This window comes from Mastigoproctus giganteus, chromosome 4 (assembly GCF_048544385.1).
Source record: "Mastigoproctus giganteus isolate SK-2022 chromosome 4, ASM4854438v1, whole genome shotgun sequence".
NCBI lineage: Eukaryota > Metazoa > Arthropoda > Arachnida > Uropygi > Thelyphonidae > Mastigoproctus > Mastigoproctus giganteus.
In genome coordinates, this window is record NC_143578.1 from 73160188 (window position 1) to 73185780 (window position 25593).

The 25593-nt window shown below is 36.3% G+C and overlaps 1 protein-coding gene across 1 annotated transcript in view; it reads right to left on the reverse strand.

The window, feature by feature from the left end:
* The window catches only part of LOC150086832 (uncharacterized), a 163481-nt gene that overhangs the window by 104492 nt on the left and 33396 nt on the right, over nt 1-25593 (reverse strand). The window contains exons 2-3 of the mRNA XM_090372774.1: nt 24102-24913; nt 5384-8189 (exon numbers count right to left, since the gene is read on the reverse strand). Of these exons, the coding sequence (XP_090228900.1) occupies nt 5384-8189; nt 24102-24913 (3618 nt within the window). The remainder of the gene's footprint in view (nt 1-5383; nt 8190-24101; nt 24914-25593) is intronic.

Here is a 25593-nt window from a genome sequence, read left to right on the forward strand (position 1 = left end):
AGCATCAGCAAATATTCTTGCACTCTTTCTATTTAAGTGTATCCCATCCCTGTAGAAGCAATGATTGTTAGCACAAACTTCCATCTGGTGTTATAGAAGTGAGCATTTTGAATAAATTCAAGGAAGAACTAGACAAATTATTAGTGAGGATGGACAGATGATATGATAATTTTTTGCTAATCTGATGCTGTATCAACTTGCTTTCTTGCACTGTGTGCTGACACTAATGCTAATTTGTGCTCACTGAGCAGTCAGATGCAAGTTCCTAAAAATGTATATCAGTATTAGTATTAAAATGGAAGAATGACAAAGGAAGTAAAGCTTATATAATATCTGCCATAAAAAAATAAAATAACATAAAATAAATAGTAAATTAAATATTTTTAAAAATATATTTTAAACTTATAAAGTACAACACCATTTTCAAGAGAAAGGAAACAAAACTTATATAACACCATTTTAAAGAGAAAGGAAACAAAATTTAGATAAATAAAACTTTTTTTTGTAATTAATAATATAACAATTTAAATATTTTTGATAATTTTTTTTCTGTTTATAATTGTTAAGTGGAGCTTCTCAGATCAATTTTCAGAAACAACTAGCATGCATATTTGGACTCCACCTTTCCTAGAATCTCTTGATAAACCTTTCACAATGCCCATCAGTAACAGCCCCACATCTGATGGAAAATAAGCTAAATATGAATAAAGGAAACATCATTAAGCTGACACAGTTGCAAACAGGAATGTTTTCCCTCTATGTGCATTGGATGACTTTGACCCCACATGCATACATTTGGAAAATCAGTAAAAAAATAATTCAAAATTATTCACTTTTTTGATGCTGACTTTATTTTCAATCTTTTCTGAACAAAACTGTGAAAAATTCATTAATTTTATATAAAAACATATTTTAATTCATTTTTGAAATTAATTAAAATATTTTAAAAATTATTAAAATATTTTAAAAATTATTAAAATATTTTAAAAATTATTAAAATATATTAAATAATTAATAAAAATATTTAAGAAATTATTAAAATGCAAAAATGCAAAGAGCAAAATGCAAAAATCCAAGAGCTTCAACAAATGTATGCAGTTGGATACAAGCCTGTCACTGGGTGAACACACACCACTGGGTGAAATGTGAACATCAACAGTTTGATTCCAGATGACATTTCAATGCCACAAAATAAGAGAGCATTACCAAATGAAGAAAAGTGCACATCAATAAAGCTGGCTTGCTGTTAATAACTGTATGTGAGAGATATGTCACTTAATATGTGTTGACTTAACCCCAGAATATTTCCTAATTGTAAAATAAATAAGAAAGATTTCTGCAATTTTCAGTGGAGAAATCAAAGAAAACATTTTTGAGAATAGCTGTTAGGAGTTTCAGCTGAGTGGACAAACTAAATGAAGAGCACAAAATGATGAAATACTGCCTTGTTCATCATCAAGCACACATGACAGACTTGGAGTTAAAAGATATATAATGCAGCTATTTTTTTTTTTTTAAAGGGCACACAACATTTAAAAATATTAGCTGATTATATTTTTTATTATGTTTCCTTCATTTAGCATTGAAGAATGGATAGGTGAAATGGGAAGGGGTTTTTTTTTTTTTTTTGGCTGATGCATGCTGTATAAGCTTGCGTCGTATGCCTCTACTAATGCTAATTAGAATTAGTCATGACATATGATGCAAGAAAGCAAAGCTAAAAAAAAAAAAAAAAAAACCACTTCCATTTCACCTATCCATTCGCTCCAAAAGTTTGTCCAGTTCTTCAAGTTCTTCATTAAATTTATTTAAACTATCAACTTCCACAATGACAGATGAAAGTTTGTTCCAGCAATCAACCACCCCCTAGCTAAAAGCAAATTTCTGCACATCTATTTTGCAACTGTCTTTCCTCAATGAATTTATGCCCCCTCAAGTGTGTAATCTGAGCAAGAGCAAGAATCCCATCAGCACTGAGCTTGCTCAAATGATTCAAAGCCTTATACATCTCAATCAGATCACCTCGCAGGTGCCTAGTCTCTATATCTTGATATTTGTAAGAACTTAAGCCTTTCTTGGCAAGAGCCAAGAAACCTAACCTAACCTTTGTTCCCTCACCAATTTCATTTCCCTTCTCTGTACTCATTCCAGCAGATCTACATCCTTCCTAAAATGAGACCTGAAGTACGCAAGGTGTAGCCTGACTATTGCCTTATACAAAGAGATAATTGCTAGAAAATTCCTGTATATCACTGACAACACCCCATGAGCTGCTCTGGCAGCCTGTCTGCACTGCTCAGAAAACTTCATATCTGACTGCACAATTACTCCCAGGTCTTTTTCGGCGCCTCCGTAGCCAGGTGGGAAGGAGCAGCAGTGCGTAGCACACGCTTCTTGATTAGACCGGGGTTCGAGCCCGTCACCACCAAATACGGAGGATGCGGAAAGGTCATTCAGGGAATGACCACCGCATATCCCGGAGCAATATGGCCTTAGTTGCTAATGCTCCTAAAAAAAAAAACCAAATAACAAATAACAGGTCTTTTTCATTCTCCTCTTAAATGAGTGTAGTACCACACAGTTGGCACGTTATGCTGGGGTTACTGCTACCCATATGCAGTACTTTGCATTTGTCAGTGTTAAAACTTCAGTTCCCCTTCTCAACCCATCCACCCAACTTTTCTAGATCCTGTTGCAGTAGCATACTGTCTTTACTGTCATTAAAACCCTGACAACCTTTGTATCATCTGCAAACATGGACATCAAGCCTGATATACCTTCATCAATATCATTGATAAATATAGAAAACAACAATGGCCCCAACACCAAACATTGTGGGACTGTACACCATGGTAAAAATCTCTGTGTACAAAATTCAAAAAGGAGCATATTATGGGTGAAAATAGAATTGCATTTATGTAAAGAAATTTGAGAAATAAAATAGGGATTTGCAGACTAACAATTTATTGTAAAATTTTTATACAAAATATAGTAAATAAGGTGCAAATATACTGTATAAATATACAGTATATTTGCAAAAAGAAAAAGTTCAGAAATTCTATATGTTAGAAAGGTAGTACTGTAGTGGGAAATGCATTTAATAAACATATGTAAAGTCCCCAAAGTTTTCATGTTATAAACATTTTTGTTATATATTATATTTAGTAATTATAACAGGTATATATTTAATTTTAACAGTGAGATGTGAGGAGCAGTGTTTCCTCCCACTGTGCTTTTGTATAAAAGTCGGAACCATGATTCACTTAATAATGGTATCAAAGGAGTGTAAAGTAAAGTTTATTTCATATCCAGAAATATAAAAAGAAAAAGTTCAAAAATTCTATATGTTAGAGAGGTAGTACTGTAGTGGGAAATGCATTTAATAAACAGAATAAACATACTTTGCCAGGCATTCAATACAATGCCTGAATTGTACACTTTACCAGTAACATATATATATATATATACCACATATAAGAATTACTGCAAAATGCAAAAAAAAAAATACTCAAGAGATGTTAACTGTGTACATGCAAGCACAAGAAAAAATAATAAAATGAAATACCAAAGCTAAAACAAGAGCCAGCACTGACTCCAGGGAAACACGGTGGCAGAGAATCTTGAGATATATGGAACAACTGCTGTCTTAAATCATATCATACATGTAACCCCCAACCCACACACACTGCACTGACCTACTGGGCAAACACAAATGCTCACTAAGAAAGAAAGGTTAGGAGAACCTCAGTGACCAAATCATAATGGAGGCATCAGCACTGTGAAAAATTCCAAAAAAGAAGCCTGCACTTCTGTCATAATACACTAAATCAGCAAAATGGCTACAAATGCAATGGGAGCAATAAAGACAAGTTCAACAGAAAATTTGTCTTAAATATGGTTAACCAATAACTAGGAAACAACTCAAACTGAAAAGATGAAATGTAAAGTTCTATATTGATCAGAATCAATGAACAAGTATATATGGTAAGACATGTTACTACAAACACAGCTGTGAGCAGGGATGTAATTTTGCTTCCCTTCATAATTATTTTCCACTTCAGCCCTTTTCCATACTGGGTGACTAGTCCTAACAGGTGCAGCATGCCTTTGGTCTATATTTGCAAGTCATGTCCCCTCCCCCAACTTATTCCAGTTGGTAAAAATCAAAATAACTCAGAGTGATGGGACTCTGCACCCTCCACCTGAGAGAAGCTAACTACAGATCTGACTGAAAGGGCCTTAAAGAATTTCTCCAGTTGCAGACAGGAATCAAATCCATATCTCTCCAAATGAATGGCAATGATTGGTACATTACATCCCCAAATGAGACACAATGTATTATATCAATCAAGTGCTATGGCAGACATGTGGTAAAATAATATTCATTTCTGTTACAACATTAGTTGATTACATCACATTTAATCTGCACTTTTGAAGATTTGTTTTGAAGACTTTGAAGATTTGTTTTGGCAAAAGAAGACAGCATGTGCACTTAACTGATGTAATGTATGTTAAGCACCAAAGCAGCTAAGTCTATGAGGCATTTGCTCGATGAAAAACCTGAGTTTCCAGGAAATAAATCCAGGCAACCCTCACCAGACAGTGAGGTTAACTCAGCTGCATTGTTAGAAAAAAAAAAAAAAAAAAAGGTCATAAAAATTCCTTGCATCATTGATGGAATTTGAACCCAGGCCTTTTCTACCTGGTGTGCAAAGGCCTTAGTTTAAATTATAATTATATTATATAACTATAAACCAAATAAAGACAACAAAAAAACACTCTTTTCATGTTGATTGTGAAACAATATCCAAGCCTCCTAGATAATGTTGAGAAAAGCTGATATTGACATTAGCCAGATTTCAATCTTTAGCCATAACATATATATAATGTATACACAATCAAGAAATGTCTCAATTTGTAATTGTTATCTGCATAAAGGAAGCTAATTTTTTTTTTAAATTTATGTATTTTACAATGCGAAATTTTGCCAGAGCTTACCAATTTTGTGCAGTGCATAAATTTTATTTTAAGTTTACTGAATCAACCTTTATTTCAAATGAAGTGGAAAAATTAGGAACATTAATGCCAGTATAAAGTACGTTTGTTTGTTATTTGGTTTTTAGGAGCATTAGCAACTAAGGCCATAGTGCTCCAGGGATATGCTGTGGTCATTCCCTGACCTTTCCGCATCCTCCGTATTTGGTGGTCACAGACTCAAACTCCAGTCTAATCAAGAAGCGTGTGCTACGCACTGCTGCTCCTGCCCACCTGGCTACGGAGGTGCCATAAAGTATGTTAGAATCACACTGTATTTGAATTTCTCAACAGAGAAATAGATCACAAACAACAGAAATTATCAACTACTTTAAAAACATGTACTAACCTGAGACAAGACTTGACATTGATCTGCTTGCTGTTGACTCAATTAAGTCATCTGTTGAGGATACAGCTTGAAAAGAAATTGGAGTTTCAACTGTAATGACTCTTGGTAAAGTGGATGTAGCCAATTCAGAAGAAACATGAATTTCTGATGATTCATGCAATTCTCCTTTATCTAAAACTGTAGGAGATAGTGTATTGTTATCAGTTACTACAGAAGTTTGGATGGAAACAGAAAGATCAGTTATAACATTGGTTTCTGTAGCATCAACCACAGCTTCTGAGGAAAATTCTTGATCTATAATTTCTGTTAGTTTTTTACCCTGTAATGTTGTAAATAACGTAGAGATTCCTATTGGAATATGATGACTGGACATCGTGCCATCTGTTGCAGTGTATACACTAGATTCAGATGGAATATGCTTTTCCATTTGTTGATGTAAACTTACTTCTTCCTCTAAAGCTGTAACTGAAGTTCCTGATATAAAGGAATGAACAGTACTGAAAATGCTAATAGCATCATCCCCTATTTCTCTACTAATTTCAGAAGTAATGCTTTCAGATCTCACTGATACTGATGGTTTTGAGGTAGTTGTTTCATTTGTAGTCACTAAAATTTCTGAACTAGGCAGGACTGTTGTTCCAGCTAAATCTAAAACAGTTTCTGCTGGTTCTGTCTGAAGTTTTGTTTCCTCTGTCACCGTAACATCTGTAGCAGAAATTCCAAAAGAATGGTGTGTCTGTGAGGGTAGTACTGAAACTCCATCCATGAATAATTTTGTACTTTCTGTCAAAGCTGGTGTTACATCATTTAATATGGCAGATATTGTGGATGAAAATGTAATATTATTCAATCTAAATGTTGAATTATTGATGTCTTGTGATACTTGAACATCATTTCTATCAGTTACATCGTCCAGAGAATTAAGTAAGCTGGTTACAGTGTTTGTTTTGTCTTGCAAAAGGATGCTATTTGTGACCTCTTCTGGGGAATTAGTAACAATCTCTTCTGTTATATGTAGTATATTATTTTCATGTGATGATAAAGTAACGTTTTCTGTGTGAATTTCAGAATGGACATCAGTACTTGTAATGGTTGTGACTTCTTGGAATGCAACAGTTGGCGTAGCAGCCGATTCTCGTAATTCAGTTAAATTTTTTGTAGCTAAGTATTGTAGAAATTCAGCATCTGTCCTGTTGAATGATAACATAACTCTTTCAGTTGGATAAGATGCAAATATCAAAGTTGATGCACTACTATTTTCACTATTATATGATTCATGGATATCTTCCTTATCAGCAGTTTGAGTATTTGTACTAGTAACAGTGTCGTCAAAAGAATGCATATCTTGATGGTTATTTAAAGAATTTGAAGTAGGTTCATTAATGGATGATGCATACTTACTGAGATGTGTGGTAAATTGAACGTTTGCATTAGTAACTTCACCCTCAGAAGATACAGACATATCGTGACTAAAGACTAAAGCACTTGTACTAGTAATTTTGTTATCAAACAAAGACTCATCTTGATTAGCAACAGTTGTGGAATCTGCAGTAATATTACCATCAAAAAACGATGCATACATATCTTCATGGCTAACAGCTAATGTATCTGCATCAGTAATTTTACCATGAACAGTTGCATATGTGTCCTGACTAGTAGCAGATTGAGCATTTATACTAGTAACTGTTTCAGAAAAAGATGTAGCCATATCTTGATCACTTTGATTATGCATGCTTGTAACTTCACCAAATACATACATATCTTGATGAGTAGTTGGAGCATTTGTATTAATAACTTCACCAGCTAAAGAAGAATACATATTATGATAAGCAGTAATTACAGTACTGGTGGAGCCATTTTGATTTTTGTCAACATCAATTGATGCTGGTGACACTGTAGACGAAACATTATCAGATCCCACCTGCTGTTCATAAATTCCTATTATAGTAGTACCACCAGCTTTTTCCAGGTGATCAGATCCAGATGTCTCAATAACAGCATTGTTTTGATCAAATGATGTATGTGGTTCTGTATGCACATTGGTAAAATCACCATATACAGATGAAATTTGTTCATCTGTTTGGTGTTCATAACCTAGTTGCTTTAATGTACTTTCGGTAGCTGAAATATCAAGTATTGTTGAAAATCTGTCCCTAGTTAATTGAACAGAATGTACATTCTGATCATTAGTCGAATCATTAATGGAATTTTGTGCATATAAATTATCAATAGTAGAGTCATCTAATATACTAGAATTGACTACTGAAGCTTCCTCAAAGGTAGAGCTAGTGGATACAGCATAAAAGGAGGTTTCTGTTCTATCTTTTAAAGTTGTTGTATTCAAATGAAAACCTTTCAAATCATCACTCTGAACATTTTCATTTGCAGGAGGAATACTACTGGAATATGTGGACACTAGCTCGCTGATGTTACCAGTTGTTTGCAAAGAATCTATACTAGAATCACTTGTGCCTGCATGAATTGTATGTGCCTCATCATCATAAGCTTCCACATTATCATTAACTAATACTGTTGTTTGAACTTCACCCAAAGTTTCACTCCTTAACTCACTGAATGTTACAGAGTTTGTAGCCCAAGTGTTATCTGTCAATTTATCTGAGTCCTTCTGAGAAGTTTCAGTAATTTCATTTCCAGATGAGATGTTATAAATTTTAATTAATGGAGAACTGCTCTGATCTTCAGTTCCATGCTCTGATTCTGTCAAAGTAGACTGTATTAATATTCCTGCCGTAATTGTAAATTTATCATTACCATCTATCCCCTCTTCATGATCTTGCATGTTACCCTGAAATTAAAACAAAAATTTAATTTTTTTGTTTTTCCTGAGAAATCTCATCTAGCAAAATAAATTAATTTTATAGTGCCTTTCTTAAAACATCCATGCAATTAAAAAACAAAAAAAAACATGTTGATTCAGTTATGATATAATTTCAGAATGATATCATGTAGGCTATATATCATATACAAACTCAAAACCAGAACCATGGGGCTGGACCAGTGCAAATTTCAAAATGATACTTTTATCAACAGAACAGAAGCCAACAGTTGTTATCACTTAACCTATCATTGCATAACACAATAATATATCATACTTTATTTGTTTTTACTGTCATATATATATTACATAAAAACTGAATTTTATGTGACAAAACACAGTAGACTTGGGTAAATTTTAAAAAGCTGATGTGTGAATCACTGTCATCCAACAGAATCTGTATTTGTTAAAACGTCTGTTTATTCCAATAAAAATTTAATTCATGGTGATCATAACTAATGAAATTTCTTGCTTCAATTCATCAATGTGGATTGTTTGTGGCCTGTTTCCATAAACAGTGTTCTTAATGCATGTATTCCTTGGATGGTCAAGACCATCCATAAACGTCTCAGGAAATTAATTTGAAAGAACACAATTGTGAAAGTATTCATTGAGGACATTCAAAATTGTATTTGCTGTATACAGTCAAGTCTAACCTTGTTGCAAAAATGTTTTTTCACCAAAATCAACTTTCATACCTTAAAGAAATAGGAGGAACTGTTGTTCAATCACATTTGGGTTATTTGGTTTTTTTTTTTTTTTTTTTTTTTAGGAGCATTAGCAACTAAGGCCATATTGCTCCAGGATATGCGGTGGTCATTCCCTGAATGACCTTTCCGCATCCTCCGTATTTGGTGGTGACGGGCTCGAACCCCGGTCTAATCAAGAAGCGTGTGCTACGCACTGCTGCTCCTTCCCACCTGGCTACGGAGGCGCCTATCACATTTGGGTAAAATCAGTATTCACTGCATCAATGCAGAAAATTGGTGCAGCAAGGTTCCTAGAGCTGAAATAGAATTCCATACTGTGCATTTTTGTTGGTGTGATAGTGTCTTCATTTCTGCTTCTTCATGTAACCATGGAGAATAAATGACGTAACCCACCAGATATTTTGAAATTCTCAAAGATTTTCTTATAAAAAAAAAATACAAAAATTGACCCACATGCAGATTATGCTACATTTCATAGCACCTGTTTCTTTACATATTTATTTGTCTAATTTGATTATTAGACTACTGCTTGGAGCCTTTCTACAAATAAATTTTATGCAACATTCATACATATGAACCACACAAATTCTGGAAAAATCTTTTAAAAAAAAATGTATTTAGATTTAGTGTGCCAAGTTATCACATACAATTTCAGGACATTAGCACTAGGAGGTAGTACAATTTTCCCAAGTTTACTCTGTTCTGAACCAAAATCAATTCTGTATATCATATATATAAATAACAACCATAAAGTGCCCAGATTGTATTTAAAAAAATGATGCCACTCATTAACCATGATTTCACCACCAAAATGAAAGTCATTACTGAAAGCATTTCAGGAGGCCTTGTATTGTGATTCTCTTCAACACATCTTGAAAAATTTTGGAATATCTCAAATAACATGAAATCTCTCCCTCTTAAATGCAAAATTTAACTTTTGGAAACACAAAAAAAAAAAAAAAAATCAAAAATCATTCGGATTGGATCTGAAAAATACAGAGGTTGAGGACATATAGAGATCGGACCATGTTATTTTTGGCTGGAAACTGGTGCAATCAGACTAGTAGCAGATGTTGTTGGGATATCAGAGAAGTGGTGTCACAGAGATATAAGGAATGCAGAACTATAATTTGGGGAGTACGATGTGTACAGGAAGGATAGACAGGATAGGAGGGGAGGAGGGGTTATGCTATTACTTAAGAAACACATAAAATCCAAGGAGATACAGCCAGTCGATATCGCTAGACAGTGCAGTGTCAAGTCAGTTTGGTGTGACATAAGCACTGGGAAATCAAAATTGAGAGTAGGAGTGTGTTATAGGCCTAATGACTCTGATGAGTATAATAAGAAACCGGACAGGGAAATAGAGCGGGCCAGTAAATCAGAGAGTCTTATAATGGGGGATTTTAATTTCCCAGATATTGACTGGAATTTGTGGGTTGGTCACTCACACACTAGCAAGGCTTTTGTGGATTTATTGGATGATTGTTTTCTACATCAGCATGTTCCGGAGGCAACTAGAGGGAGTAATACTGTTGATCCGATTATCAGTAGTGATTCTTCATGCGTTAAGAATCTGCAGAAAAAGGAACCACTAGGTGGCAGTGATCACAGTGTGCTGAAGTGGGATTTACTCAAAGAGGTAACTACCATCAAGGGTAAGAGGAAGGGTTTTTGCTTTCGTAAAGGCGACTATGGAAGTCTGAGACAGTTCTTAAATTCTACAGAGTGGGACCAACTGATGATGTTACCAACAGCAAATTCTAAATGGGAAGCATTCAAAGAATTAATCTTGGAAGCTACTAGGCTTTACATACCAACTAAGAAATATTGTTCAAGGTTTAGTCCTAAATGGAAGTTAGATGAACTAATGAGACATGTGGCAGAGAAGAAAAATGCATGGGATACATATAAATTAATGGGTGACATGGAAGCCTATGATAGATATAAGCTGGTCTGTAACCAAGTCACAAAGGAGATTAGGCAGGGAAAGGCAGATTATGAGAAATCTTTGGCAAAGGATGCAAAGAAAAACAGCAAAGAGTTCTTTACCTATGTAAACTCTAGAAGGAAGGGGGGTGAATCAGATTGGTCCACTGGATATCGATGGTTCGACTGTTGATGATCCCGCTCAGGTGGCTAACAAACTAAATGAGTATTTTGCATTTACATTCACACTTGAGCAGTTATTCAGGGAGGGGGAATGCCAGAGGTGAACTAAACTAAACTAGATGATTTTGTAATAACTGAGAGGAAAGTGGAGGAGAAATTAGTAGTAGTAGTAGTAGTAGTATTAATGGCATGTGATGTAAAAAAGCAAGTGTATGAACTTATGCAGCATCAGCCAAAAAAAAAAAAAAAAAACACACCATTCCCTCCAAATGCCTGTCCAGCTTCTCCTTAAATTTATTCAACCTATCAACTTCCACAAAGACAGATGGAAGTTTGTTCCAGCAATTAACCACCCCCTGGCTAAAGGCAAATTTCCGCACATCTATTCTACATCTGTCTTTTCTTAATTTAAATTTATGCCCCATTAGGTTCATAATCTGAACAAGTGGAAGGATCCCATCAGAATTCAGCGTGCTCAACCCATTCAAGGCCTTATACACCTCAATCAGATCACCGCGCAGGTGCCTAGTCTCCAGCCACTGCAATTTATAGAACTTAAGCCTCTCTTGGTAAGAGGATCCCTTCATTCCCCTCACCAATCTTGTTGCCCTTCTCTGTACATGCTCAAGTAAATCTACATCCTTCCTAAAATGAGGCCTCCAGACCTGTACGCAGTACTCAAGGCGTGGCCTGACCATTGCCTTATACACAGGGACAATCACCTCCTTCTCCCTGCAAGCAAAATTCCTATATATCATTGACAAAACCCCATGACTTGCCCTGGCAACCTGTCTGCATTTCTCAGAAAACTTCTACCATCTTAAGTGTAGTACCACACAGTTGGTACATTTCTCTGGGGTTACTTCTACCCATATGCAGTACTTTGCATTTGTCAAGGTTAAACTTCAGTTGCCACTTCTTAGCCCATCTGCCCAAATTATCTAGATCCTGTTGCAGTAGCACACTGCCATTACTGTCATTAACAACCCTGCCAACCTTTGTATCATCTGCAAACTTCGACATTAAGCCTGATATACCTTCATCAATATCATTGATAAATATACCAAACAACAGTGGACCTAACACCAAACCCTGTGGGACTCCACTAATAACATTAGTCCACGAAGAGCAGCACCCATTGATTACCACCCTCTGTCTTCTCCCACTGAACCATCCTTTTATCCAAGGGGCTTAGAAAGGAACAGGTATCCTGTGTGTTATCAGACACTCGCCTAAAACACTGATGGATCCAATATCTCTATTACAGAAGATTTAGGAGAAGTTCGGTTGGCCTGCTTCCCTAAAATCCACTCATGCACACCTCGATGGTAAGCCGTGTTACATCACTTAGGTGGCAACGAACGTGTAGAGTGGTTCTCTACAATACGCCTGGTCAGCGTGAAGAGGAAAAGACCAAACCCTCCAGCACATGACAGCATGACGAAACAAATGGCCCTCAGTCCCCAGCAGCTTTCACTCTCCCTCTCACGGCAGCGAGAGGATCAGCGTGGAAGCAGAGGTTGCTAAGAATCTCTGGGTACGACCAGGCAGCCATGCACGGAAACTGAACCTGGCCTGTTATAACGTAAGATCACTCATCGGTGAAGACAGGATATTAGAGCTGGAAAAGGAATTAGAAAATGTGAATTGGAATATCATTGGTTTGGCTGAAACAAGAAGAAGAAATGAATCACTTAAAAGTTTATCAAGTGGAAATCTGCTGTACACCAATGGAAATAGTGAAAGGAGTGAAGGTGGAGTTGGGTTTCTGGTCCATAAAGATTTTAAAAACAACATTTTGGAATTCAAAAGTACATCACCAAGGGTGTCAAGACTAATACTCAAGATTTCTAAGAGGTACAAGCTAAAGATTATAATGATTTATGCACCAACATCGAGCCATGATGATGAAGAGGTTGAAGAAATGTACACCGAAATTGAGAGTCTTCTAGATGAGCAGAAAACCCCCTACACTATTATTATGGGAGACTTCAATGCTAACGTTGGAAAAAGACAAAACAGCACAGAAAGGGGAACAATAGGAAATTTTGGAATTGGTGAAAGAAATGAAAGAGGTGAAAGACTTGTGGAATTTGCAGAATCTTAAGGACTGTCAGTAATGAACACTTTTTTCAAGAAAAGGGTGAACAGAAAGTGGACATGGAAGAGTCCAAATGGATTAACTACTAATGAAATCGACTTCATCCTCACTAACAGAAGATATATTGTGAATGATGTTACCATCCTGAATAAGGTAAATGTTGGAAGTGATCACAGAATGGTAAGATGTACACTTGATATCGATGTAGGAAAGGAAAGGAAAAAACTGACTTGAGTAAATAATACAAAGGTCTTTGAGATAACAGAAGAGGAGAAAAAGCAGTATGAGTATGTACTGGAACTTAAGAACAAGTTCGAGCTTCGGCAGACTGCTCAGGACCAAGATATCGATGAGGAATATTACAACTTACTGAAAGTGATAAAGCCCAAGAAACCTATAGGGAAAAATAAATCCAAAGAAGAAAAAATTAGTCAAGAAACACTTGTCATGATGAACCGAAGACGACAAATGAAAAGCAAGAAAAACACTGACAGGGAGAAAATTCAGTCACCGAGTTATGCAAAGCCATTAGAAAGAGACTCAGAGAGGACATAAGAAGATTTAACACAAGAAAAGTAGAACAGGCATTAAGGGAAAACAAAGGATTGAAATCAGCAGCCATGAGCAGTAATACAGAAAGACAAATGATACTGAAACTGAAGAATACCGATGGTGTATTTATAAACAGCAGAGAAGGCATAATTCAAATAGCAGAAGACTACTATAAAGAATTATACAAGGAGCAAGGAAATGATGCCAGCAGTGGGGAAGATGGATTGCAGAGTAGCAACACATACAACATACCCGATATTCTTCCTGATGAGGTAGAACATGCATTGAAGAAAATGAAGAATCAGAAAGCCCCGGGGTAAGATGAAGTTACTGTAGAGTTGTTAAAATTGGGAGGAACAGACATAACACAAAAACTGGCAAGGCTCTTCACAAAGTGCATTAGAAAAGGTGTGATGCCTAAGCAGTGGAAAAGTGCAATCATGGTTTTGCTGCATAAGAAGGGAGATAAATCATAGACCATCTATCCATTGGAAATTTTAGACCAATTAGCTTGTTATCCCACATCTACAAGTTGTTCACAAGGGTCATTACTAACAGATTAGAAAGAATACTTGATGAGAATCAACCGAAAGAGCAAGCTGGCTTTAGGACAGGATCACCTTCATGTAATATCACAGCTAATGGAGAAAGAAAATGAATATAAAACACCATTATGCCTGGCATTTGTGGATTATGAAAAGGCATTTGACTCCATACAGCATAAGGCAATGTTTCGGGCACTGGAAAGACAAGGCATTGATACCCCATATATTATGATTTTGAAGAAAATATATGAGAGTGCTACCTCCTTTATTAGACTAGACAAAGACAGTAGGAAATTTAAAATTGAGAAAGGAGTTAGCATTAGCATTAGTAGAGGCATTTGATGCAAGAAAGCAAGCTTATGCAGCATCAGCCAAAAAAAAAAAAAAAAAAAACCCACTTCCACTTCACCCCTCTGTTCGTTCAAAATACATGTCCAGCTGAGCCTTAAACTTATTTAGGCTATCAACCTCCACCACAAGGGATGCAAGTCTGTTCCACCAACCAACCACCCGCTGGCTAAAAGCAAATTTCCGCACGTCTATCCTACATCTGTCTTTCCTCAATTTGAATTTATGCCCTCTCAGGTGATTTTTCTGAGCTAGAGGAAGAATCCCATCAGCATTGAGCATGCTTAAACCATTCAAGGCTTTATACACCTCTATCAGATCACCTCGCTGGTGCCTAGTCTCCAGACACTGTAATTTGCAAAACTTAAGCCTTTCTTCGTAAGAGCACCCCTTTGTTCCATTCACTAATCTTGTTGCCCTTCTCTGTACTCATTCCAGCAGCTCTACATCCTTCTTGAAATGAGGCCTCCAGACCTGTATACAGTGCTCTAGGTGTGGCCTGACCATTGCCTTATACAATGGAATAATCACCTCCCTCCTTATCCCTGCTGGAAAAATTCCTGTATATCATTGCCAATACTCCATGAGCTACTCTTGCAGCACATCTGCACTGCTCAGAGAACTTCATATCTGCCAGCACAACCACCCCCAAGTCCCTTTCATTCTCTACCACTGTCAGTGTAGTACCACAGAGTTGATACGTTGCTTTGGGGTTGCTGTTTCCCATGTGTAGTACTTTACATTTGTCAATGTTAAACTTCATTTGCCACCTCTCAGCCCATCTGCTCAACCTTTCCAGATCCTGTTGCAGCAGCATAGTGTCAGTAGTGTCTTTGACAACCCTGCCAACCTTTGTATCGTCTGCAAACTTGGACATTAAGCTTGATATACCATCATCAATATCATTTATAAATACAGAAAACAATAATGGACCCAACACTGAGCCCTGAGGGACTCCACTAATAACATTAGTCCACGATGAGCAGTGTCCATTGATTACCACTCTCTGTCTTCTCCCCCTCAACCACCCCTTTATCCATAGCAGCAATTTGCCTCCAATGTCACACTGCTCCAATTTGTGTAGCAATCTTCCATGTGCAACAGTATCAAAAGCCTTTCTAAGATCCAAGTATATAATATCAAAGTTATTCCCCACATCCAGTTCTTTCGTGACTGCATCATAGTATCCAATCAAGTTGGTCAGGCAAGACTTCCCCTTAACAAAACCATGCTGTGTCTGAGCTATAACTGAAGTCTTGTCTAAATGATCCTGCAGTGCTTCTTTAACCAGTGCTTCCATTAATTTTACTGGAACAGAAGTTAAGCTCACAGGTCTATAATTACTTGTGTCAGCCTTTGATCCTCCTTTGTGAATTGGGGTCACATTTGCACATTTCCAGTCTATGGGTACCTCCCCTGAGTCCAAGGAAGCTCTCATAATTATGGCTAAGGGTTTACTTACTTCCTTTGCTGCCTCCTTTAATATAACTGGATAGATCCCATCCACACCGGGTGCCTTTCTTGTGTTTATCTTCAACAGTTTCTCCTCCACTTTACTCCCAGTTATTTCAAGATTCTGTAGCTTACTGCTAGACTTGAATACACCTCTGGCATTCCCCTTGCTGAATAACTCCTCATGTGTGAATGTCGATGCAAAATATTCATTTAGTTTGTTAGCTACTTGAGCAGGATCATCAACAGTTGACCCATCAATATCAAGTGGACCAATCTGATTCATCCCCTTCCTTCTAGAGTTTACATAAGTAAAGAACTCTTTGCTGTTTTTCTTTGCATCCCTTGCCAAGGATTTCTCGTAATCTGCCTTCGCCTGCCTAACCTCCTTTGTAACTTGGTTGCATATCAACTTGTATCTATCATAGGCTTCTGTGTCATGTGTTAATTTGTAAGTATCCCATGAGTTCGACAAGGAGACAATATCTCCGAAGCTGTTTACTGCTGCCCTTGAGGAAACTTTCAGAAGATTAGACTGGTCGCAGAAAGGAGTCAATGTGAACAGAGAGTACCTAAACCATTTACGATTTGCAGATGACATTGTAGTCATAAGCCACGATCCCAAAGAATTAGAGGAAAATCTTAATCAGTTTGTTATTTGTTATTTGGTTTTCAGGAGCATTAGCAACTAAGGCCATATTGCTCCGGGATATGCGGTGGTCATTCCCTGACTTTTCTGCATCCTCCGTATTTGGCAGTGACGGGCTCGAACCCCGGTCTAATCAAGAAGCGTGTGCTACGCACTGCTGCTCCTTCCCACCTGGCTACGGAGGCGCCTATCTTAATCAGTTATGCACAGCTAGTAAGGATTTTGGACTAAAGATGAATATGGCTAAAACAAAAGTAATGATGAGCAAGTATGCCACAGAAAGGAAAATAATGATTGAAGGAGCAGTAATTGAAAAGGTGGAGTCATATACTCATCTGGGACAAGTTATTAGCTGTAATAATGATAAATGGTTGGAAGTCAAGAGAAGTATAAATTTTGGATGGATAGCATTCAGGAAATATAGTCACATACTGAAGAGCAATATCCCAGTTTGTCTGAAACGTAAAATAATGAACCAATGTATACTCCCCACCATGACTTATGGAAGTGAAACTTGGGCACTCACCAAAAGAATGGAAGAGAAGCTGAGACCTACACAGCGAAGAATGGAACGAATCATATTGGGAATCAGACTGTTAGATAAAAAGAGAAACACATGGATTAGGCAGCAAACTCAAGTAAAGGACATTCTTATCAAAACTAAAGAACTAAAATGGTCTTGGGCAGGACACATAGCTCGAAGACATGATGACAGATGGACTAAGAAAATAACAGAATGGTATCCAAGAGGAGCTAGAAGAAAACCTGGAAGACAAAGGCGGAGATGGATAGATGAAATTCATGAGTTTGTGGGTAGTAAATGGATGGCCAGTGCTCAAAACAGAAGGAACTGGAAAGTTGCTGGAGAGGCCTTCATCCTGCAATGGATTGAAAATGGCTGATGATGATATCCATTGTAGCAACTTAGCTTTAATACCATTCTCCTCCAATTTGTACAATAGTCTTCCATGCGCAACAGTGTCAAAAGCTTTCCTGAAATCCAAATATATGATATCAGAATTATTTTTTGCATCCAGTTCCTTTGCAACCACATCATAATATCCTATCAAATTTGTTAAGGGAAAGTCTTCAGAGAAGACTTTCCCTTAACAAACCCATACTGTCTCTGAATTATTGCTGCAGTCTTGTCTAGATGATCCTGCAATGCATCTTTAACCAGTGATTCCATTATTTTACCCAGAACATAAGTTAAACTAACTGGTCTGTAATTACTCGTGTTACCCTTCGATCCCCCTTTGTGAATTGGGGATACATTTGCACATCTCCAGTCCGTGGGAACCTCCCCTGAGTCCAAGGATGCTCTCATAATTATGGCTAAGGGTTTGCTTAGTTGCTCTGCCGCCTCCTTTAATATAACTGGATTGATCCCATCCACCCCAGGTGCTTTTCTTATGTTTAACTTCAACAATTTCTCCTCCACTTTGCTTTCAGTTATTACAAAATCATTAAGTATCCTGCTACAATTTGATAACCTTCTGCCATTTTCAAACCTTAATAATTCCTCATGTGTGAATGTAGATGCAAAATACTCATTCAGTTTGTTTGCTATCTGAGCAGAATCATCAACACTCGAACCATCGATGTCAAGTGGACCAATCAGATTCATTCCCTTCCTTTTGGAGTTTATATAAGTAAAGAAATCCTTGCTGTTTTTCTTAGCATCTTTTGCCAAGGATTTCTCGTAATCTGCCTTTGCCTGCCTAACCTCCTTTGTGACCTGATTACATACTAGCTTATATCTGCCATAGGCTTCTGAGTCGCTTGAAAATTTATATGCATCCCATGCATTTTTATTCTCTGTTGCGAGTCTCATTGGTTCGTTACATATAACCATTTAGGCCTAAACCTTGAACAATATTGCTTAATAGGTATGAAACTTTTAGTAGCATCCACGATTAATTCCTCGAATGCTTCCCACTCAGAATTTACTGTTGGTAACATCGTCAGTTGATCCCACTGTACAGAATTTAAAAACTGTCGGAGACCACTGTACTCACCTTTACAGAAGCAAAAACCCTTTCCTTTACTCCTGATGGTAATTAAATTGTTAAAGATAAACAAAAGAAAGGCACCTGGGGTGGATGGGATCTATCCAGTTATATTAAATAAGGCAGCAAAAGAAGTAAGCAAACCCTTAGCCATAATTATGAGAGCTTCCTTGAAATCAGGGGAGGTACCCATGGACTGGAGATGTGAAAATGTTACCCCCAATTTACAAAGGAGGATCAAAGGGCGACACAAGTAATTATAGACATGATAGTTTAACTTCTGTTCCAGGGAAATTAATGGAGGCACTGGTTAAAGAAGCACTGCAGGATCATCTAGACAAGATTTCAGTTATTCGGACACAGCATGGGTTTGTTAAGAGACACAAATTGTCTGACCAATTTGATTGGATACTATGATGTGGTCACAAAGCAACTGGATGCAGGGAATAACTTTGATATCATATATTTGGATCTTAGAAAGGCTTTTGATACTGTTGCACATGGAAGACTGCTGCAGAAATTGCTGCTATGGATAAAGGGATGGTTGAGTTAGGGAAGACAGAGAGTGGTAATCAATGGACACTGCTCTTCATGGACTAATGTTATTAGTGGACTCCCTCAGGGTTCAGTGTTGGGTCCATTTTTATTTTCTGTATTTATAAATGATATTGATGATGGTATGTTAGGCTTAATGTCCAAGTCTGCAGACGATACGAAGGTTGGCAGAGTTGTTAATGACACTAATGGCAGTATGCTGCTTCAACAGGACCTAGAAAAGTTGAGCAGATGGGCTGAAAGGTGGCAAATGAAATGTAAAGTACTACATACGGGAAGCAGTAACCCCAGAGTAACGTATCAAATCTATGATACTACACTGACAGTGGTAGAGAATGAAAAGGACCTGGGGGTAATTTGTCCAGGCAGATATGAAGTTTTCTGAGCAGTGCAGACAGTTTGCAAGGGTAGCTCATGGTGTCTTGTCAATGATATATATAGGAATTTTTCTAAAAGGGATAAGGATGTGATTATCTCCTTGTATAAGACAATGGTCAGGCCACACCTTGAGTAATGTATACAGGTCTGGAGGCCTCATTTTAAGAAGGATGTAGAGCTTTTGGAACGAGTACAGAGAAGGGCAACAAGATTAGTGAATGGAACAAAGGGTTGCTCTTACGAAGAAAGGTTTAAGTTTTGCAGATTACAATGTCTGGAGACTAGGCACCTGCGAGGTGATCTGATTGAAGTGTATAAAACCTTGAATGGTTTGAGTATGCTCAATGCTGATGGGATTCTTCCTCTTGCTCAGAATAATCACCTGAGAGGGCATAAATTAAAATTGAGGAAAGACAGTTGTAGGATAGATGCGCGGAAGTTTGCCTTTAGCCAGTGGGTAGTTGATCGGTAGAAAAGACTTTCATCTTTTGTTGTGGAAGTTTATAGCCTAAATAAATTTAAGGCTGAGCTGGACAGGTACTTGGAATGACTGGAGGGGTGAAATCCGAGCTTCTTTTTTTTTTGGCTGATGCTGCATAAGCTTGCTTTTTTGCATCATGTGCCTCTACTAATGCTAATGCTAAAAGAGCCGCAGAACTTTCTTTTTCTGCCAATAAAGCAAATTAACTTCTGTGATTGTCTTGGCTGAATTTTTTTGTTTCATTTCTCACTCTCTTTTCTCAAGTTATTCATTTAATTAACTTTGCAACAAACTTTTCCACCACAAACGAAAACAGAACAGATACAGTACACATAAAAGGTTATAAAATGTATTATTCCTGGCCAGCGACAAAATCCGAGACTGTTGGCTGTACAGAAATTGAGCAATAGACAAGGGTGGAATATTCTAGTGAAAATAGAAAATAAACCTCAAAACCATAAATATAACGAAACTTAATGCTTTGTAGTGACCGAATTAGATGCTTTACTCTGCCCAGTCATTGCTTAATCCCGCTCTAAACAACACGGGATAAATGCTAATTACTGGAAGAGTCCCTCCCAATACACTGGTCAGGTTCAGAATGCCATATGCAAGGATCAAAGGATGGGTGATTCAGATGTATCTCTTGTTAGCATAGTAATAACTCATTCCTAGTCCTTGCAGTTTTTTGTTTCAGGAAAAAAAAATAGAAAGCCAAATCTAGTGCGATACGTGTTAAAAATGACAACACTGTCCATAGCCAGACTGTTATGCAACAAATCTGTGTATTGTAAAATAAAACATATTTTTACCCTACGACACGTTTTTACCATACCCAACAAACTTTTACCATATTTTTACCATACCCTACGATAAAAATCAGAGTAAGCATACACACAAAAAATATAAAATAAAATCTGACCGTGATGTATATTTAATATTTGACACTGGTGTTGTTGAATATTTCACGACTATCTTTTTTTTTTACTAATATTTCTATAAGCTTGGAATCAGTCTTAACAGTACTCAGGTGGTGGCCAGTCACCAGGTCGATAAGAATGTGTTACATGTAATTTAAAAAACTTGCTCATTTTGAATGAAAATTGTGAATTGTCTTGAGAAATGAATGTGTCTTCCAAATTTGGCGGCGACCTTTTCAAGCTCGGTTCCAATGCAGCTGCATTGGCATAGTTATGCCACTGGGTTTGTGTCATGTTCCAGCTCCAACTCAATAAATAAAATGAAGAATAATATAAATTTTACTTACTTACATAAGAGCACATAAGGAGCACAATTATTCAAATAAAAACACACCAACAATACAATACAACTTTATAGCGATGCATTCAGCGGGGCATGAGGGATTGCTCGGCCATACAGCGAGAACCAGACAAAAGTAATTAATTTTCCTACATGTATACCCCGCCTTATGTCTAGCCCATACCTAAAGTGGAGTACACATGTGAAAATTAATTACTTTTGATATTTCAAGGAATGTGTAAAAACTGAAATTTAGATAATTACCTAGACAATGGCCAAAATTTCCACACCTCTAATAAATTATACAGACTTTGCTTTTCACATATTATGAATTAAAAAATAATAATAAATAAATAAATAATAATAATAAAAACATTATTTCTGTCTGCATCCTTTGTACTCATTAATAAAATGCTAATCATATTTTCTAAACCTATGAAAAAATGTCATTGTTTTGGGTTTCACAGGAGTCCTTTAACTTAAAAAAAAAACTTGTTCCTTCTCTTTTTTTCTTTTTATTTATCTCTTTTTTTTTTTCTTCCTTTTTTCATTTAATTTTAATTTTTCTGTCAAGCACGGGACCCGACTGGGCCCAATCGGCCTGAGGCCGGCACTGCTTCAAGGTATAGACCTAAATGGATGTCAGATGAACTGATGGCAGAGAAGAAAAGTGCATAGAATGCATAAAAATTATTGGGAGACACAGAAGCCTATGGTAGATATAAACTTGTTGGTAATCAAGTCACAAAGGATGTGAAGACTTCTTTACTTAATTAAATGCTAGAAGGAAGGAGAGGAATTAAATTGGTCCACTCAATCTCAATGGTTTGACTGTTGATGATCCTGCTGTGGTTGCTGACAAGTTTATTTTGCATTTACATTCCCACATAAATAATTCTTTAGGGAAGAAGGATGTCAGAAATTTATCAAACTCTAACAGAGAGCTAAAAGATTTTATAATAACTGAGAGGAAGGTGGAAGCGAAATTGTTGAAGTTAAACATAAGAAAGGCACCTGGGGTGGATAGGATCTTTCCATTATATTAAGGGAAGGCAGCAAAGGAAATAAGCAAACCCTTAGCCATAATTATGAGAGTATCCTTGGATTCAGGGGAGGACCCTGCAGACTGGACATGTGTGAATGTATCCCCAATTCACAAAGAGGGATTAAAGGGTGATACGAGTAATTACAAACCTGTTAGTTTATCTTCTATTCCAGGGAAAATAATGGAGACACTGTAAAAGTAGTAATGCAGGATCATCTACATAAGGCCAAAATTATACTCCAGACACAGCATGGGTCTGTTAAGGGGAAATCTTGTTCGACCAGTTTGATTGGATACTATGATGTGGTCACAAAGAAACTGAATGCAAAAAATAATTTTGATATCATAGACTTATTGGATTTCAGGAAAGATTTTGATACTGTTACACATAAAAGACTGCTGTACAAATTGGAGCAGTGTGGCATTAAGGACAAGATGCTGCTAGAATAAAGGGATGGATGAGTGGGAGAAGACAGAGAGTGGTAATCAATGGACATTGCTCTTCTTGGACGTCTCCATATTAAAACTCCCTAAAATAATATCATATTGGCTGGAGAAATCATTTAGAAATCTGAACAAAGTGAAAGACAAAATTTTTATTTTTAAATAAAGCAAGAGCAGGAGGCAAAATAAAATTTTGTTTATAGTAACACACTACTTTAGAAACTGAACTACAGTTAACTGTCTAGCATAATGTATTGCACGACAGTTAACTGCAGTTGCCTTGTGATTTCACTACTTTATTCTACACGAATTTCTGAATTTCAAGGTTCTCCTTTCGCAAATTTTTGTAACTTAACCTTAATATAATAACAATACTGTCTACAGTTAGGTTATTGAAATTGACTAAAGTATGGAATGAGGAAAAACTGAAGTTTAATTAGTATATAACAGGCAGAATTCTCCTGCAAGTATTGTTTGACATGACAATCAAGTGCTGTCACCCTCCACTTTACCTACTTTATCAACTTCATTACTCAATTGTGGGCTTCTCCTTTTGCAAATTTACATAATCCAACCTCAATTCAGTAACACTGCTGGGTGTGGTTTCATTATGGAAACTGAAAACAGTACTAAACAGTGATAAAATAAAAATTGTATTTTACTTCAAAATAACATGCTCTGCTTTCTTGAGCACACTCAGCCAAATTTTCAGGCCTCAGTTACTGTCAGAAACATTACTGTCAGAAAGTTATGGAATACTTTTCCATATCTTATGTATAACAGGTCAGCTGCTTAGCAATCATATTGCACAAGACCTTTTAGGTAGCCTAACTTAATATTGTTATTGTATTAAGGTTGGGTTATGCAAATTTGCAAAAGAAGAAGCAGCCTGCAATTGAGAAATGGGCACTGCAGAAAGCGAAAGTGACTAAAACACTAATGGCTTCTAAATATCCAGTGACTTTATTATAAGCAAACATGAGTAGCAAATAAATGCTAAAAATCATTGAAGCACATTGTACATGTGATCATCCCAATCATACATAATCATTAGTGAAAATAAACGAGGGCTAAAAAAAGACAAATGTCATGAAGTTTAATTGTCAGCTAACTGACCAATCAAGCCAATTTCTTGGGAAAGTTTTTCATGGCATTAAAAAGGTTTTTTTAGTAAACTCTGTCAAAACTTGAATAACATATATCACATTAATAAGAAATCAGAAATAATTAATAAGACATACTGTAACTGTAATGTTTGTAACATTACTGTCTGGAACTGGCCTTCCCACTGCAGTGAAGTCTCCAAAATGCGTTAGAATTTCTTCAGAACTAGTCAAAATTTTCTCTGTTACTTCAATTTCATTTCCCATATCATTATTTCTTATATTACTTTCTGTAAATAAAGGTACTGTTTCTTCTGAATAAACTTCTGATATTCCCATATTTTCTTCTACTGCAGTAGAAAAATTATCCTTCATAGTGGCAGTATCAAACTGAGAGGTAACAAAAAATCTTCCTTGTATAATTGGTGTCATTTGATCTCTGTCACTTGTGGAATTTTTTCCTAAATATGAAGAATGTACCAAAGTGCTAGCCACAGAGGAAAGTTCAGTTTCTGGAATATTCACAGCATTTAATTCAGTCATCACTGTATCATCTACAATTGTAGATGTATTAATGTCTGGAAACTTAAAGGACACATTTCTAGCAGTGGTATCCCTATCAGAAATTGTAGAATTCCATTCTTGTGTCAATAACACATTTTCAATTTTTTCAGCATTTCCTATATTTTCTGTTAGGAGATCTAGTTCACCTTCTTTGATTCTGGTACTATCATGAGAAAGATCAAGAACTGTAATCAGCTGTGTAACCTCTGAAAAAATTTCTGTGGAATTGGAAGAATCATTTACATCTGTGGAATTGGGAGAATCATACACAACTGCAGAATTTGGAGAATCATATATAGAGTTTTTCAGAGTATGATCTGTAATGCCTACAGCAGTTGATTCTTGCTCAGCTATACTTCTTTCATCATGGCAATGGCAAAATAAACCTATGAGAAAACAAAAGGGAAAAAAATCTAATTATAAATATTAAAATTTTTATATGTAAAAGAAAAAATCAATAGCAAAGTTTCAGTTAGTCCAGTGTTTTAAAATTCCATGAGTAAGAAATATACTTAAAGCAGTTAATGTGTGTGTGCATGTGTGTATTTGCATTAACCAAATTTGTTTATTACAAGTACATTTTCACCAGTTTCTGGTAGCTACAACATAAATACACTCTGAAAACATAATTAAGTCAGTTACAATTGTTACACCAGGTTCAAGGGATATTTTGTCATATCTATTTTTTGAACCACTTTTTAAGGATCTGAGCAGATGTCTTTTTGGAGCTTGTGTCTTTAAATAAATTCAAAGTTTGTTTATAGTAAACCTCATTTAGCAATTAAGGAGACAAACATAAACAGAAAGAATTCAACCTGAAAATGAAATTGAAAATTATACAAGAAACTAATAGGATAGCATAGCATAAAATGACACTGCAGAGAAATTTTGCAATCTGTTTTTTTTTTTGCAATAAAAAAAAAACATTACATTAAACAAGCTACACAAAAGTAATATTACACACAGCAGAAACATAACATTACACACATTTCTAGCCTTTTTCACTGTATCATTACAGTGCACTACGGTGGAGTTGAACTGGTGATTAGGAGCCTTTTTACATAAC